This window comes from Colossoma macropomum, unplaced genomic scaffold (genome assembly GCF_904425465.1).
Source record: "Colossoma macropomum unplaced genomic scaffold, Colossoma_macropomum, whole genome shotgun sequence".
Taxonomy (NCBI): domain Eukaryota; kingdom Metazoa; phylum Chordata; class Actinopteri; order Characiformes; family Serrasalmidae; genus Colossoma; species Colossoma macropomum.
Window position 1 is genome coordinate 143,909 of NW_023495565.1, and position 18,126 is coordinate 162,034.

At 42.2% G+C, this 18,126-nt stretch overlaps 1 protein-coding gene across 1 annotated transcript in view; it reads left to right on the forward strand.

Annotated features, from left to right (window-relative positions):
- Nucleotides 1-18,126, forward strand: part of tecta (tectorin alpha) — a 60,432-nt gene that overhangs the window by 26,496 nt on the left and 15,810 nt on the right. Inside the window, exons 9-23 of the mRNA XM_036562911.1 lie at nucleotides 1,812-1,856; nucleotides 2,503-2,525; nucleotides 11,442-11,581; nucleotides 11,754-12,041; nucleotides 12,383-12,520; nucleotides 12,703-12,868; nucleotides 13,171-13,403; nucleotides 13,616-13,795; nucleotides 13,950-14,520; nucleotides 14,642-15,255; nucleotides 15,498-16,068; nucleotides 16,152-16,605; nucleotides 16,654-16,807; nucleotides 17,604-17,708; nucleotides 17,830-18,039. Of these exons, the coding sequence (XP_036418804.1) occupies nucleotides 1,812-1,856; nucleotides 2,503-2,525; nucleotides 11,442-11,581; nucleotides 11,754-12,041; nucleotides 12,383-12,520; nucleotides 12,703-12,868; nucleotides 13,171-13,403; nucleotides 13,616-13,795; nucleotides 13,950-14,520; nucleotides 14,642-15,255; nucleotides 15,498-16,068; nucleotides 16,152-16,605; nucleotides 16,654-16,807; nucleotides 17,604-17,708; nucleotides 17,830-18,039 (3,892 nt within the window). The remainder of the gene's footprint in view (nucleotides 1-1,811; nucleotides 1,857-2,502; nucleotides 2,526-11,441; nucleotides 11,582-11,753; nucleotides 12,042-12,382; nucleotides 12,521-12,702; nucleotides 12,869-13,170; nucleotides 13,404-13,615; nucleotides 13,796-13,949; nucleotides 14,521-14,641; nucleotides 15,256-15,497; nucleotides 16,069-16,151; nucleotides 16,606-16,653; nucleotides 16,808-17,603; nucleotides 17,709-17,829; nucleotides 18,040-18,126) is intronic.

Below are 18,126 nucleotides of genomic sequence, written 5' to 3' on the forward strand. Positions count from 1 at the left end.
CCAGATGTTGTGGGGAATTGAGGAGAGAGAGTTTAGCTTGCTCTAAAAGCTGACTGTATACTATCTTGACATTGGGAGTCCTATTCCTTTCCATCAAAAACAGAAGTCCACTAAAAGATGCTCTGAATTGGGGCACATTCTTTCCTCAATTCTTCAGACACTATCTCTTGTGAAGAGAAGTGATGTTTAGACACTGGTGCGTTTTTTTTCAAGATTTAAGCTTTTAATTGCTTAGTAGTTGCTCAAATTATGCAAACATGTGAGTGTGTGAGACTGCTTCTCAGGAATAACAAATAATCTCACTCAATTTGCAGTTCCAAAGAGTGTTTTCCACTAGTAATGATGTGTAGTACACGGGACCTTCAAGACAACTGCCCTTTGGGTTATAAGCACTATATGAAACAAAGCAGTCTGAAGCACACACACACTATTTTATTCTACAGAATCCACATTACTGGAGTGTTTTAAACACACCAAGTTTTTTTAATTCAGTAATAAGCTCTTATTACCACTCCAGCTGCCCCAGCATAAAGCACCAGAGAATGCTAATGTTCTAGCAGCTAGCATAAGCCTGTATAATTTGTTTATAGCACCAAGCCATGAGCTGCAAAAATCCTTACGTCCAGTCATGTAGAATAAAGGACTGTCAGACAAAAGGCTAGTAGAGAAGGGGAGATTTTCCTGCATCCTATCCCTGTATGATGAATGGATGCAGTGGAATAGTCAGCTTAGAGTGTTGTTGAGGGAATGGGGAGGTGCACAGTAGACCCTAGACAATAGTAACATGGCAGGGGGACACTCTTTCTGCTTGGGTAACATTACGGTTGCCCACCCAAAAGCCCTCTGGGCTTACATGTCTTTTCACATGAAATTTGTATGTCCCTTTTTAGCTTCCATTATTAAGGGGAATTACACAGATTTTTCTAAGTTCTTGCATAATTCAGAGTGGTTTGATGTGAAATGGTGCACTGTAGAGAAACTTGCTGACTCTTATTTCTTTACAGTGGTGGTGATAAGGAACAATGGGCTATGATGTCCACATTGTAGTTATAGCCATTTTATTTACCATGCAAAAAGACCAGTGAACCTACCCTGACTTTTTATATGCAGAAAATGGTAAAACAGTAATAAATCCAGAAAAATATGTTTACTTTGGGAACAGTTTTGCCTTACAACACTCTGCATGTACTTCTCTGCCATGAAATGAAAACAAAAACAGGCCAAAACGTCATCACAAAATTATTACTGTTACTGTTATTTCAATTGTACTCTTCAAATGTCTGTTTCCCATCGTCACCATTGTGAACAATTTTGGGAAGTTTTTCTAGAATGGAACTTTTCACATCAAACCATTCTGAAAGATTTTGACATCTTTAGCTTTTTTTTTATGCAGAAATTTTGCAAAATTGGTGGAATTCCCCTTTAAGACCAGTAACTGATTGCAGTGAGGCTTTACATCAAGAAGAATCAAGTTATCTGATATTCAGCCACTGAGCCCCTTTACCTCTCTCGTCCTTTTGAGCAGAGACACCTTTGAAGCATTTTTTACCGCTGTTGGTCCTCTAGATCGATGTTCCCTGTCCCTGGTGCATGAATAAGACTGTGTGCCTAGTGACTGTTTGGCTCACATTGGGGAAAAATAAGAACTATTGTAAATGAAACTGCACTTAATTGCAGTGGCTTGCAGCCAAATGTAATGTACTTTTCCAAGGAGATATAGCTTCTCATTTATTTTACAGTATATGCAGGTTATGGGCTCAATTAGTGTGTGTATGTGTGCGTGCATGAGTTGTATGATGAAAAGTTCAGAGAACTCATTTTATTAAAGGCTTCTTAAGGATTTGGTATAGGTTTATGTGTATAATAGGTTTAATATTACTATAAATGATAAAAAATATATAATAAAAATACAATAAAATAATAATAATGAAAAAATCTTGTCTGACAAATTTTAAGATTTTAAGCATTTTCATTAAGTAGATAATATGTTTTGTTCAGATTCTATCCTTTACTTCACTTATCTTCCAAATGATCTGTGTTCAAGGAGACAAGACACAGATGCATTTCAGCCAAGTCATTTGCCTTCAGGAGATACTTGTTTTGTTACGTAAGCATTTCACTTGTTACCATGTATGAGCTTGTGAGACATTTGACCTTAATTTCAATAACAATTACCAATAATACAAGATTGCTGTTGTATTCCCTTCTCAGCTCCATCTGTGAAGTCTCTTTTTAATACAATCACTGCATGCCAGTCTATACATCTTAGGTTTTGGATTACCAGGCCTTGACCCTCTACTCCTCTATCATTTCCCAGCAAAGTGGTTCTAATCCTGGTTGAGGTGATATGGGGTGCAGCCCCTTCTCCAGTTACAGGCAACCCTATGCAACCCTACACTAGACAAGAGTGTTAACAGAGAGCTCAAGACCCATTAAGAGTGTATGTTATCTCTATTGATGGGGCAAGAGCATGCATGGAGTTTGTTGCACACTTTGTCTCAGTGTAACACTGATCAGACATTATTGTCCAATTAGTGGCCCATATGTTCTCTCAATTTGGTCCTTGATCAGTTTCAGTTTGAACTAAACAGCTACTGTTGCTCTGTACCAACAAATGGACCAACCACTGTTGTCTTATCAATGACTCATTCATCTTCCATCACTGCCATTTGAGTTCCATCTGAAATCATTTTTGCCCCTAATCCTTTGATTATGACATACTATTACTGATTCACCTTTGTCACTTTGCTTGGTGTTTGATTAGATCAGTCTTATTGCCATCTCATGTTACTTTGTGAATCATGCTAATACTTACCAATGGTTCTTTAGCTGGTGCGTCACCACAGCTGCATGTATTCTCTCCACGTCTGTTAATCAGTGATGTCTATTAGCTTTCTCCAGACCTTTCAGGTCTCTGAGTTGCCTCCCTTTTGCCTCTTTGCTTCTTTTACAGTGGTTCGTTGTTTGTGTTTCGCTCTAGATATGGTGTTGATACTAAGCCTTTTCAGAACAACTCCCAGAGGGCTTTTCTCCCATACTCCGAAACCAAAGTGTTGATTAGCTGGTGAAAAGGGAGCAAGCACTACTGTGTACCCTGTCACTGCTAGGTCTTTCTAGCCTGGCTGCGTTTCTGATTCCAGGGCTGTTACAATAGTGCCACATCTCTGAATATCTTGATGTTCATATTGTTTTTTTGCCATTATGTGTGATATCAGTAGTAAAATGAATGCTGTTGTACACTTTCTTGTTTTTCTGTAAAAGTCTGTTGAAGAGATGCTAATTAAAAAATAAACTGCTGTCCACCATCTCTCCAGCTTTTTAATGTTCTTAACTGGATGTAATAACCACCTCTTAATGAGGTTTAATATAATCTAAATGTGAATAGCATAATTTTGTAACACTTTACTGTAGGGTACTGTTCATAAGGCTACATGACACCTACATAAGCATGTCATGGCAACTGACATAACTCATAAATGTTTATCAGTGCTTATTCCAGTAGGTGTCATCTGTCAAAAAGTCTACTTTAGCCAACTTTGATTAAAATTGACAAATGTAACCCTTATAGCAAATGATGCCTGTTGGAATAAGCGTCTATAAACATTTATGTAAGTTTAGCTTATGTAGGTGTCATATGCATTCATGCTTATGTAGGTGTCATATGCATTCATGCATTCATTCTGGCTCATGTCAAAAAGGGTTACCTGTGCAGGGACACACTAAATAAAACCCAAAATGGTTCTGCAACATTTTACATTTAAAGGTTGTGAAAGCTCAGATGCTGAAAGGGAGCAATTCATCTGGTTCATTGTTGATATTGTGAAGTGGTTACCTGGGCAGACACTGCATCACACTGCATCAACAAGACTCCCTTTGCAAGACTCCTAATGCTACATTTGCCTACCTCTGTAATGTGATTAAAAAGTTTGCCACATGTCATAAAGGTTCAACTTCCTTTTAAGTTGGTACTGGCATGGGTATGCCTTTAAAATCTAGTTTATAAATAAACATTCTATACATTTATCAAAGACTAGTACTGTCTCAGCAGATTCCTTGGTATTAGCATGGTCTTTCTCCACAGAGCAGATGGTTTTAGCTGCGCTAGCACTTTTTGTCCTCAGACACCAGGGACAAGCCACAGTGAAGACCTTACCCCAGGCAAACTACTATCCAACTGGAGCCCATCCAGTCCTCCAGTTACCTGCATGCCTGCCTCCTGGATCAGTGCAACAACTTGGCTGAAAAAATAATCAGGTTTAATTTGTGTCACCAAGGCCCGAGGTGCTAAGAGGGGCTGGACTAGCGCTGTCACGCCTACAGGTGAGAGCCACACGTGCCCAATCTGGCAACTCACTCACACTAACACACCTACACCACTTGTCATCACAGATTAAAAAACTCCCACCTCTTTAGTGGCTTCCCTATCAGGCAGCAAAAGTCTTTCCGAGTAAAGCAGGAGTCAGAGTTCACCATCAGCCTGGCAAGACCAAGTATCATGGTGATCTGGAGGGAGAGTGAAAGTGGTAGTCAGACAGGGGGTTACCAGGCCATGAAAGCAGGGGCAGACCACAAAAGAAAGGCCACAGAAAGGGGGTGGCTGTGGGACTTAGTACATTTTGGAATAGTGGGGACTTTAAGAAAGCTTTTTATACCTTCCCTTGTACCAAAAGCAAACGTCTTCTGGCTGGGCTGCTGGTAGCCTGATCCACCCAGAGCACCACAAAGCTGGGGAGAGGGCATGAAGGGCTGAAGGAGACTCATTGTGTGGCCAGGAGAGGGAGTAATTTTTGGTAGAGGTTTGAGTTACCTGATGGGGGTTGACATTGTGGACGAAAGGAAAGAAAAGCAGGACCAACTGTTAAGCAACAGACTGGGGGATAGGATGGAAATGGAGATATTGGATGACCCATCTGGGTTCCTGGCCAGGACCTTCTCCCCCTTCAAGGGTCAGGCCTGGTAGACCTACCAGAACGCTGTGACAACACTGGTGCTCCAGAACACATTTGACCCCTTTCCCACGGAACCGGTTCCTTGCCTCCACAGTTCTTCGTTGTGCCTGCTGACATTATGGTAACTCAGTCAGCCTGATTTTGATCTGCCAAGTTTGGTTGGCAGGTGGTTGATGGGGCTGATGATTTGTGGCTGCGTTTAATCAGACACTTGACTCCTACACCCAAACAGTAGAGTTAGTGCTTATCGCTAACGTCTCAGCCTGTCTTTTGTGGGACAGAAACTGGTTCAGACAACGCAGAGCCATTTCGGTTGAGCTGACCTTTTGCACAAGCACCAAGCTGCTTTTCTAGAAAGAGAGAAAGATGGAGAGAAAAGACACGGGACGATATGTCTTATTAGCAAACTCATTACATTGTAAGGAAGACAAGATGGTGAGAAGATAGGAATCACAGTCTCACTCTCTCGTGCCACGTCTTCCTCTCCCATCCGTACTTCATCCATTCACACCGGCTCAGGATAAGTCAAGAGTTGAACCTGCTAGCTGGAACTTTATTGTATCTTTTCTGCCTTCTTGCACAGCAGATTGATTTAAGAATATGGGTGCATTTACACAACAAGGCGACAAGGTGTAAAAGAATCCTCCTCTGGGACTCCCACGTTGGTCATAGGGAATCCAGGTTTGGCGTTCTGTCCAGCAGGTTTTCACACGTCCAGCCCCTCTCTGGTCTCTGGTTACCTCTACTGTCCCTCTGTGAACAAAGCTGCGTCTGACTCCCATCTCTCTCCCATCTCCTTCCCAGACCCTATCACCACGGATTCACCAGTAATTTCCCCGCCTTTTGGTTCTATCTTAGCACCAGATCTATGGAAATCAACTCCCTCTGAGACTGACCTGGCCTTATGTGTGCCGTAAATGAGACTGTCCTTAATTAGTGTAGGGAACCAAGCAGAACAGGAGGGGGAGCACTCACACGCATCACACACAAACAGTCGTTGACTCACACGCATACATATTGAGTGTCCTGATTGACTCATGTTAATGCCGTAACTCTAGCTACCCCTTCTTTATATTTACAAACAAAGAGACTATTTTTCTGTCTTGTTTTCTTTTGTAAATAAATGCCACAAGGGTGAGCAGAAGAGCTTTACGCTTGCTTGAAGGGATGCTGTGGACAGTACAGGGCCTATGGAGAGAGCTGTTTTTTAGGGAACTGGGTTCTGCTCCAGAGGTCTGACATTTTCTTCAGAAATCCTCTTTGTTCTGACCAGAGCTGTTTCAATATTTCCCCTTACTTACTTACCTACCACTAACCATCATTGGTCAACTTCCTCTTTCTTTACCCTCCCTTTCTGTCTTCACCACTCCTCTCTTGCTCTCCTCTCATTCCCTCCCTCTTCCAAAAAAAGTCTCACCCCCTTTCTCCATCCCCTCCACCCCTCCCTCTCCCATCTTCCCCTTTCCCAAAAAAAGAAAATAAGGATCTCAGATTAACTTTAACACTATCTGCAGTGCAAAAGGTAGTGCCTGCCTCCGTGGCTTCTCCCTCCAGCACGGCAGTAAAGGAACTCACACAAACATTCACTTTCCTCTTCTCTCATCCTGGGATCACTTTCTCCAGGCTTTCGCCTCCTTGAAAATCAAACAAGCACCGCAGGCTCGGATTGGGCTGGGTTCACTACTCCTGCTCTCCTCGGTAATCCTGCGGACTTGGACCAGTAGAGCGCTCTTGTGTGAGGGGGATTTAGGAGGGTTTTCTTGGGCACGCACCCCCCTCCCCTTCCCTTTCCCCTCTGTCCCAGCACAGAACCCCTCCACTCCTGAAGCTGTGTGGATGGTACCCAGTTGGATGGGACTGGAAGGCTGATGCCACAGGTGAGGTGCTGAGCTTCCATCCTTTGAAGGCAGGTGAGTAGATACTTACCTTTGCCCTGTCCCCTCTAGTGTAATCTCACAACCAGTTGATTTGTGAGCAATAGACGGGTCATCATGTAGTCTTTTAAGACAGGACTGTAAGAAGCAGAGTCTGTCCTTCCTTCTTTATCTCTAATAGGAGATGTCCAGGTTCTCACCCTCTCTTTCTCCCCCTTTCTCTCTTCCATTTAGAATCACACGTAATGTGTGAATATGTAAATCATCAGTTTTATCTGCCAATAAGTACCCAAGTGTTTTTGATAACATCTATGTTTGGCATTAATGTCAGTCTCGATGTGTCGTCAGGGAAGACAACTTGTTAGAGATCAGTTTCTCGTGGGGTTAGCCAACTGAACCCTGTCAGCTTATGCAAAGAGATGGATTTACTTCTCTGGCATCTCTTACAATCTCTTGTGGTGCACTTGGGATTGCCATCAAACACCAATTTCGCCCTCATTCGGTTTCATCACAGAGAACATCAGACATGAGCATGTGGTCTAAGCAGCACACTCTCTCTGGAAGACTAGGTTTCAGTTATGTTGGAAGGTGGGGATATGTACTCATTTGTAAGAAGAAGAGATGCTTCACTGCTCTCTCTTGAGGGACAGCGACATCAATAAAATAATCCAGGAATCCTATTGCTCTTTAAGGTTTATGCAATGACTACTTATGGCCCACTGTCTAAATACTAGTTAGTTGATCTGTTCTGTATATCTAATGTCTGCTGTCCAGGTGTAGCTGGGAGAATTACTGAAATGCAGCTGGAACTGTGAATTAATCAACAACTGATTAAAACCTCAACGACATTATTGTTATTAATGAATAACCAAATACAATACAGACCATAAACACAACTTTTGTTGTGTCTTTTACTATGTACTTCAGCACACTGGGTCTGAAATGAAACAATTACTGTTAAAGTTCTGAATGTCAGCTTTAATTTAAGTGTATATTGGGTGAACTGTATAAGAATTATAGCCCTTTTTATACATAGCTCCATTTTACAGGACCTTGCACCAAAGCAGTCAGTGTCCAATGTCAGTAAAGCAGGCCATGATATGACTAGAAATCACCTTACCTAAAATACAGCCAAATAAGAAGCAAGAATGTGATGGCAAGCTTAGTAATTGCAAACACATAGTTTACCAAGGAGTGATAGATTAACTCAAAATCCGAAACACAGTGTTGAAATAAGATGCTGTGAGTGGAGAACTGGTTTGCTTGTTTTTGATAATGATGTGACTGTTGATGAGAGCAGCAGGAATTCTGGAGGGCACTGAAGTATCTTAACTGCTCAAATCTAAAGTTTTTGGGGCAAAAAAGTTAAATGTTCATGCTGAGCTAATCATCTCATTGTGGATGCATTTCAATTACTGAAGATAAGATGCACGGTAAAAAGCAAGCATTCACCCATTGCAAACTGCTTAAATATCATTTAAGATTATGTTCATTTGACCAAATCACTTTTGGTCCCCTGAAAGGCAAGAACTATGCATAAAAGGCTGTGAGTTTTATATGGTTCAACCAATATAGATATAAATGCCCATGAACTAAAGCTGCCATTCTGCACTTTAAAATAACAATGTGTCATGTCAAATCCAGTGTGCTGGAATGCAAAACTACAAAAAAAACCTGTTATTGTCCATTGACGTACAGTGTGTTACAGACTGCACTGTATGAATTTAATACCTATATTGTGCGCCCAGTGAGATATTCATGGCAATACTGAAGTGATCACTGTCATTCCAAAACTAGTTCTAATTATACACTGATAAAAAAGACATCTAATTAGCAAAACAGAGTGCAGCACTATATCATTTTTTTATCATTTGAACATGATGATAAAGATCTCATTACGATAAATAATCATTAGTAACAACAGATATTTTGCTTTTTATGAGATACTCAATCATACTTTAATCATTCTATGTATACAGTACTGTGCATGTCTTAGGCATAGAAGGAACTTGTTTTAAATTGGTTATTTCAGCAGAAAGTGTGTTTACAATGTGACACAAATAAACAAATGCAGTGGCAAGGTTTTTGTTGTTTTTAAAAGACATACAGTTAGAAGAACACAAATTTGGTTCCTGATTTCTCAGTGCACTCAAGCCATAATGGATAAATGCATTAAATGTCATCAGCAGCACACCTGAAATGACAGACTGATTAGCAAAACTAAGTATCGGATGGTAACTAAGGAGAGGTTTGAAAATTGTTTAGCTAACACTCACATCAAATCACAATGTATTATTTATTTGTTTATTTGCATTTATTCTAATGTCAGTGTTTTGATTAAATAAATGCTTAGTGGATAGATAAATAGCTTTACATATAATTTTGTCAGATATCTGAAGACATATGCTCAGTGCTGTAGATTATATTACTGTAATAGTGTGCTATGTTTCAGCAGTTCAACAGCAGTACAAACTGAATGGAAAGTTATGACTAATTTATGATGCTTTATCAGCAGGAACTACAATAGAGAGCAGATCTGAGCAATCTACTGCTAATCTAAATAATCGAAATGAGATGACCGTAATCTATAAAGATGTGAGATAAATAGGTTAATATAAATAGAAACAACTAAATTATATAAATATCCAGAGGTGGAAAAAGTACAGAGAAATTTACATAAGTGAAAGTATGGGGACTGTGTAAATCCTACTCAATTAAAAGTGGAAGTATGGTATAAAAATATACTTGAAAGTCAAAAGTACCTACTTTTAAACATACATTAAAGTTTTACATTAAATTAATTATAATTGTGGATATGAAATGCCTGGCTTGTCTTTACCCTTTTCAACAAACTCTTAAATGCTCTAAAATGCAAACACACTTACACCCACACATAAACTTGCATTCATATCACTGTATCAATGCTGATTGGTGAGTACTTTGAAGGTCTAAATGAAAATGTGAAAAAGTGTATTTTCTTTCTCTTAGAAATTTAACAAAGAGTACAAGTATTCAGTGTCATTCATACTTGATTTTCATACTAATGTGAAAATGTTTAAGAGCCTTTTTGGAGATGGCTGCTGAAACAATGTAAATAATGTTAGACACCTCCCCAACAGTCAAATCAGCTATAGTTGTCGCAATTGGATGTAAGTGACTGGTTAACTGCATGTAAATACAATCCTGAATCAATTATGGGCATTCACAATCAAAATAAATGTAATTATATAATATATCTCAAAGTTTCAAAGATTTTCATTTGTCAAAATTTAATAAACTGAGGCAGTGAATCACTCATTGGAAATGTGCAAACTAACATCACTCAGTTTCTTCATGTCTGATTATGGTGCTAAGGCTGAAAGGTGAACAGTGTATGAAACCACACTTAACTTTCTACTATCTGGGTGGTAAAGTGTTTGCATGATGGTAATATTAAATCCAGCAAAGGGTTTGGTCTGCTGAGGCATGAGTGTAAATCTGAATTATCTAGACCTAGATTTCCACCTTTCAATGTATTTTAAGGGGTATTTAGTACTCTACTACTGTAACATTGTCTTATTATGTGGCAATAATAAGATAGAGATTGCGTTTACTTATATTCAGTCAAACAAAAGTAATTTCATCATAAGGCTGAAAAAAATTTTCAAGGGGAGCGAAACTCAAACTTGGGCCCCTAAGGGTTTTCAAAAAAGACCATGGCAACTCAAGCCTTCTCAATTAGACCCATTAGCTGAACTGCTCACGCCCCTTCTCTGAAGCCAATGAGACATGGCACACAAACACACGGTAATGGACCCCTCCAGACGATGTAGAGCGGTCAGTTTGAGTCCCAGCCACAAGCTCACTGGCAACGTAGAGGCCTAGAACTGCTCCTCCATAGCCCACTCACACAGAAGTGCTGGTGAACGTGATCCCCACACATTGTTCCCTATCACATAATGGGACCTTTTCAGCAAAGGGCCAACAGGCCCACCATGGCGGGGGAGAAAGGGGGAGAAAGCCCCATGGGAGACCTGGGAGACTGCTCTTAAAACTAGGGAAGATTAGAGGGGGGGACTGTACTTGGTCTATTTGCCTTTTTAATGTCCTTTTATAAGTACTTAATGGATCAGTTCACACGTAGAGCATATGTTATTTGAAAATGACTTATGCCCTAAGGCCATTTGACATTTGGTAGGCCACCATCATTTTAGCATTGCAGAAATCTACTGTTGACAAACTATTTTAAGTTCTATGTATGTGTGCTTTAGGTCTTTAGGATGGTCAAAACAAGCACTTTAGTCTCTCTACTCCAGCTTTTCAGCACTCTTGCTCCTGGAGGAGGTGAGTCATCCTAGTCATGCTATTTTCTGCTAATGAATTCCCTTCTTTCTGTGAGCAGCATCCTGCTTCGTAATCTGAATAACTTAGCATGATTAACAATAACATTGCAGTCACGTCGTGAGATGTGAAAAATAAATGTGTAGCTGCATTAATGGATAAAGATAGAGCTAAATCTCTTGATGATCAGGCCTTGTTTAAATGTCCCTGTCTCCAACTAGCCAAGATATATTTTCCATATATCTTAACTTCTGTAATGGACAATGTAACCAGTGTATTTCTTGTGTTCTCTGCATAGCTTTCTCTCAGGATACCCTCTATCCCTTTGGACCAGCCTTTAGGGACGTAGAAACCCCAAAGATGGATGATGGCAGTTCAACAGAAATTCCTCTACTAATTCCATTTATCTTCTTCAATGTCCCATACCGCTCACTATATGTAAGTTATCACTGTATTTGCTTCAGTTTCACTTTAATATTATGCAAACATATTACATCATAATATGGTGTATATAACCCATTCAAATCTATCATCTATCCTATAATCTATCATCAATTAACGCTAACAACGATAGTACCCATTTTGTTGACTAACAGTGCTTACCTCACAGGTTAACAACAACGGAGTGATCTCCTTCAACATTCCGGTGAGCCAATTCACTCCTGAGGCTTTCCCCCTCAGCGACAGCCGGTCCTTTATCGCTCCCCTATGGGCCGACGTGCACAATGGTATTCGCGGAGATGTGTACTACCGTGAGGTGACAGAGCCAGAGATCCTGGAGAGAGCTACTCAGGACGTCAGGAAATATTTCAAGAACATGCCATCCTTCACTGCCACCTGGGCCTTCATCACCACCTGGAACCAGGTCACCTTCTATGGAGGCAGCCAGACAACACCGGTAAAGAAAAGAAAGAAACTCTCCTATCTGTTTCTTTTATAACCTTTCATTTAGCAGCGATGCAAATAAATACATATCTTGCACTACAAAATCGGATAGCCACAAACACAGCATGGCGTTTCCTATCAGTACTGATAGTAGCCTTCCACTGGTAGCACTGCTGCTGTAGATCCACTATTTGATAAAAGAGAATCTTTACAATGACTTTTAATAAAAGAAACTTTGGTACCTGATGCCTTCTGAGTTACTGAAATCTGATGTATATGAATACATTGATTGACACAAGCCCTGTTTTTATGCACTTAATCACAAACTAAAGAAAGTGTTTTATCTTGTCACAGGTGAACACATTCCAGTCAGTATTAATCTCAGATGGAGCGTCATACTTTGCCATGTTTAATTATGGAGAAATCACATGGAGCACAGGGACAGCTAGTGGGGGAGACCCTCTTACTGGCCTGGGAGGAACAACTGCACAGGTACCCTTGTGTTTTTAAGGGAATTTGTGGCATATCATTTCTTAGTCAAAGGTATCAAATTTTGTGAAAACCATCATAACAGATGGTTAGATAATAACTGTGAAGGGGATTTACTCAAAACAAGTGTGAAACATTACACAATTCCTTAGGTCTGATATCTTGCCCGTTGTTGACCTCTGTAGTCAGGTTTCAATGGTGGAGATGTTAGCCACTTCTTCAACCTGCCTGGCTCCCGCTCAAACGAAGTGGTCAATATTGAGCAGACAACAAATGTCAACATGCCTGGCCGCTGGTTCTTCCGTGTCGATGCAGACCAGATAGACCCAGCCAATGGCTGCAGCTATAATGGTAGAACAAACAAGTCTAGACATTGAATGTTCTGCTTTATTCAATACATAATAATTAATTCATTTTTTCTTCTGATCCTTGAGTACCTTCATTTTTTATTTGAGTGCTGGCGACTTGTTGTGGATCTCTATGACTCTTTTTCAGTTTCCTACACTTATATAGTACATATTCCTATCTAAGTCTTTTCCTTGCTTCTTCTAGTCCAATACTGATTTGCATGAGTTCTGTCAGATTTTTCAACAGTATCATAGAAGTTTAATGATTATCTTAAGTAAAGACACCAACTCCTCTCTCATGTTCAGGGCGGTATTATCGACGTGGGGAGGTATTTTGGCTGTCGGACCAATGTTCTCAGCGCTGCAGATGTTTGGATGTGGACAATGAGGTCATCTGCCAGGAGGCTCCATGTGGCCAGTTGGAGACATGTGAGCAGCAAGAGGGGGCCTACTACTGTCAACCCACCCGAACCAGCACTTGTGTAGTGTTTGGAGACCCACACTACCACACTTTTGATGGCTTCCTCTACCACTTCCAAGTAAGATCACAAGCAAGTGATTTAATAATACAGCAATACAAACACTGACTGCCTACCTTGTTTGTCATGTCCCAGTCTAGCATTAACTTGACTACTCACATGCAGACAGTTTTAATACTTGCCATTAGTGAATGACTTTAAATTAGATAAGACCAAAGATTAGATTTTATTATTACAACATTAAGACATCTTCATTTTTCCTAACCCTGCAGGGTACCTGTTCATATCTACTGGCACGTCCTTGCTGGGAGGTGCCTGGTCTCCCATCTTTCAGCGTCGAAGCCAAGAATGAAAACCGAGGCATGGCTTCTGTGTCCTGGCTAAGAGATGTCACTGTGGAGGTGTATGGACATAGAGTCACGCTGCCCAAAGGAACGTTAGGCACTGTACAAGTGAGTTTTCATCCTGGTTTTATCCCTTTAAAATGGGATCACAATCTTCTTGCAGAAGGTGCCATAATGGAAATGGCCAACAAAATGATAAGTTATGAGCTTATGTCTTTACAGTAGTATATTTTGTGTTCAGGACTTGTATTTATGGTTTCAGGTGGACAGCCTCTTGAAGACTCTACCTGTCCAACTCCAGCTAGGTGCTGTCAAGGTGTACCAGTCTGGTGTTGCAGTTGCTTTGGAAACTGATTTTGGTCTCTTAGTAACATACGATGGGCAGCACTACGCTTCCATCTCCCTCCCCAGCTCCTACTTCAATAACACTTGCGGCCTGTGTGGTAACTACAATGATGACCCTGCTGATGACCCTGTGTTGCCAGATGGTTCACTAGCGGAGAGTGTTGTTGAGTTGGGTGGTAGCTGGCGCGCAGAGGACACTGATTTCCGCTGTACAGATGGTTGTGCCCAGAACTGCAGCTTATGTGAACCAGCTGCTGAAGCCTTCTACTTTCGGCCTGACTACTGCGGCCTCATTAACAAGACTGATGGGCCTTTCAGAGATTGTCGGGCTGTGGTGGACCCCACTGCATTTGTCTACAGCTGTGTGTATGATATGTGCAGCAATCGAGACAATATTACAACACTTTGCCAGGCTATACAGGCATATGCTTTGGCTTGTCAGGCACTGGGGGTCACCATCAGACCCTGGAGGTCACGTTCCTTCTGTGGTAAGTTACTTCATGTTGCTTACATAAAGAATAAGATCTTGTTTCTATCTATATTGATTATGGCTTTAAGTCAATGGTCAATGAAAACTCTCTATATCTCTTTTCCTCCACTGGATCTTAGCTTTGACATGCCCAGAGAACAGCCACTACCAGGTCTGCACCAGTGCTTGCCCAGCCTCCTGTTCAGACCTGACCTCTCACCTGTACTGCACACATCCATGTACAGAAGGTTGCCAGTGCGATCAGGGATTTGTGCTGAGTGGCAGCCGATGTGTACGACGCTCTGAATGTGGCTGTGAGCGCGATGGCCTCTACTACCCCCTTAATGAGACCTTCTGGGCAGGTGAGGGGGGAGAGGTGGGCAGCGAGTGTTTCCAGCGCTGCGTGTGTGGCCCAGTGGGTGAAGTCACCTGCTTTAATGACTCCTGTCGAGAGGGCGAGGTATGCACAGCAGAAGTAGGGTTGCTAGGGTGTTACCCTCGTAGAGAGGCTGTGTGTTCACTGTCTCAGACACACGTCTTGTCTACGTTCGATGGTTCATCCATGCCATTCCCAGACGAGAGCTCTTTCTACCTAGTGAAGACTTTGGGCCGACTGCCGGTCAATGTGTCAGCAGTGGAGGTGAAGATTGGAAGGAAGTTGGTGAATAAGGGTCCCACCTGGATAAGGCCTGTAGTTATCAGGGTTGCACACCTGGAAACACAGATAGGTGGCTCTGATTTCGACCTCGTAAAGGTTTGTACAGTCTGCATTTCATTGGAAAAATTACAATTTCTCAGATTTTGTGTGCTGTTAGAAATAAGGAACATAGAACATATTTCTGTGTTCTATGTTCCTTATTTCTAACATAGAACATATTTCTGTAAGCCTTTGTTGTTAGACATGTACTTCTTGGCTTATGTCTAGTTTAGCACACTGCTAAACTAGCTCAGCACATGAGGTCACATAATGATGACATCTCTCCCCTCTCTCTTTAGTTAAACGGTGAGCCAGTGGTCCTTCCATATGTCCACCCACTGGAACCTCTTATGGTGTACCGTGCTTCCGGTAATACTACTGTAGTGGAATGGACCGGTCTAATTAGTGCTCGTTACTCCCGCCAAGGCTTCATCAATATCACCCTCTCCACTGTCTTCTACAACTCCACCTGTGGCCTCTGTGGCTTCTTTAATGGAGACCCATCTGATGACTTCCGTCTGCCAAGTGGAAGGCAGGCTGACACAGCTGACCAGTTCGTTGAAGGCTGGAGGGCCATTGCTGATGACCTGACATGCAATGGTGACTGTGATGACCTGTACCGCATGTGCACAGACCTGCGGTTATACCAGAGCCCATGGCTTTGCGGCAACATAAATGACCCAGGGAATAGTTCTTTCCTTGCTTGCCACTCAGCTGTCAACCCCTCACCCTTCTTCAGGAATTGCCTGTATAACATGTGTGTAAAAGAGGGCAACCGCTCTGCCTTGTGTTCTTCTCTGCAGGCCTACGCTTCTGCATGTCAAGATGCCCAGATCAATCTGGGGCCCTGGAGGAGTGCCACCAACTGCCGTAAGAATTCAAAAACCAGTATTATCTCAGTGGCGTCTCAGTGCTCCAGTGATTTTGATATCTTTTCTGTCTCTCCTCCCTAGCTCTGCCATGTCCAGAGAACAGCCACTTTGATGAGTGCACCACAGCGTGCCCACTGACCTGTGAGAACCTGGATGAGCCAGAGGAACCATGTCCATTCCCTTGCTCTGAAGGCTGTCAATGTGAAGAGGGGTATGCTCTCCGTGATGGGCTCTGTGTGGCCCGGAGTGACTGTGGCTGTTTCTACCTTGGCCGACAACTGGCCACCAACGAGACCTTCTGGACCGACTGGGAATGCCAAGAGCGCTGCTTCTGCAATGGGACCGATAACAGTGTGTACTGCACCTTCTCCCCATGCCAGCCAGAGGAATACTGCCAAGAGAATGAGGGGCTGTTTTTTTGCCAGCCTCGGACAGAGGCTATGTGTGTGGTAGCTGGATACGGACACTTTTTACCCTTCGGAGGTGTCCCATTTGACCTTCAGAGCAGCTGCACACTTCACTTGGTGACTACGGAGTGTGGGGGGCTTGAGGAGGATGGAGAAGTAGACGGAGGGTTGGACAGTGCAGAGATGGGTCCAGGGGGCCTACCTCGGTTCCAGCTCTCAGCCCGGAATGAGGAGCGGGACACAGGGCAGGCCATCTGGGTGCGAGGCTTTGTATTGGAGGTGTATGGTTATGAGATAGAGGTGTCAAGGAGCTTCAAACATACAGTCACGGTGAGGGAAAGTAGACCTCTTGCAATATAATGTGAATGTGAAATTTTAAGCAAAGTCATGATTGTACTTTGATGCTTATGTATTGTGACCAGAATCAACCCCATTATTATGTTATTCAGCCTAATGACTTGAATAATCTTCAGTTTTAATATTCAGTGAAATTCAGCAAACAAAAGAGCCAGTGGATTTACACAAGCCCCCACACCTGTAAAAGAACACATAACCACCGATGAGATTCCGGCTATTTGTAAGACATGTTCTGTTGAGGGCTAGACATTTCATAATCACAAGAATTCACAATTCATCTAATACATGAATGACTCACATTTTATGAAGGTCAAGCACTTCATGCTTATGACACAAAGTTATTTTTAATCAAGCAGACAGGGGCTGGAGACAAAAGAATAAATTCCACTTTGAAAACATGAATATCTGATTTCAGCCTCTGTCTGTTAACAAGTTGGAGCAAAGTCAGAGAAAAGCTCACACTTGAGTGATGGTTGGAAGAGGTTCACAACACCATCTAAAGATCTGAAGAACTTTAGATCAAATAAAGATACAGAGAAGAGAGGAAAGATGGAGAAGGCTGTTTTCAGGGACTTTCTCTCTGTAATAGAAGATCAGAAGAGGGAGTAAGGGGATAAAGGGAGAAAAAGATACAGAAATTGAGAGATGCGGTATGGGAACTTGGGAAGACAGGGAGAAATGCAGAGCATAGCAAGCTCTCACTTGTACTAATAGTAAGTTTGGTAAATAGAAATTTTATATTGTGCATCTGTCTCTCTCTCGCTACAAGGTAAACAAAGAGCGTTTATACCTGCCTCTGAAGTTGGGCCCAGGGAAAGTCAACATTTACACCCTGGGCTTACAGTTACTGGTGGAGACTGACTTTGGACTCAAGGTTGAGTAGCATCACTAACTTACAATGCACCAACATTTACCCAGTCTTCTTCTTTATGTCTTCACATAACAAACATGGTGGTCAAAGTTTAAGCCCATTTATAATCTTCTTCCCTCTCTAGGTGGCATTTGACTGGAATACGCTACTGCTGCTTTCTCTGCCCCGGAGCCTCTTTAACGCCACCTGTGGGTTGTGCCAGGGAATGCCTGTGTCTGGTCCTGCCCTTAGTGTCAGTGAGTGGGGTATGACTTGGGCAGAGCGTGACACCTTCTGTCAGGTGGGGTGTGGGGACTCCTGCCCTCGCTGTGGATTAGTTGAAAGAGGCCTGGGAGCTGATGTCCCTGCCCCTGCTCAGACGATGGACGCAGTGGCCGGCATTGATAATGGTAACCCAGGCAACCGTTTCCACTTGGCTGAG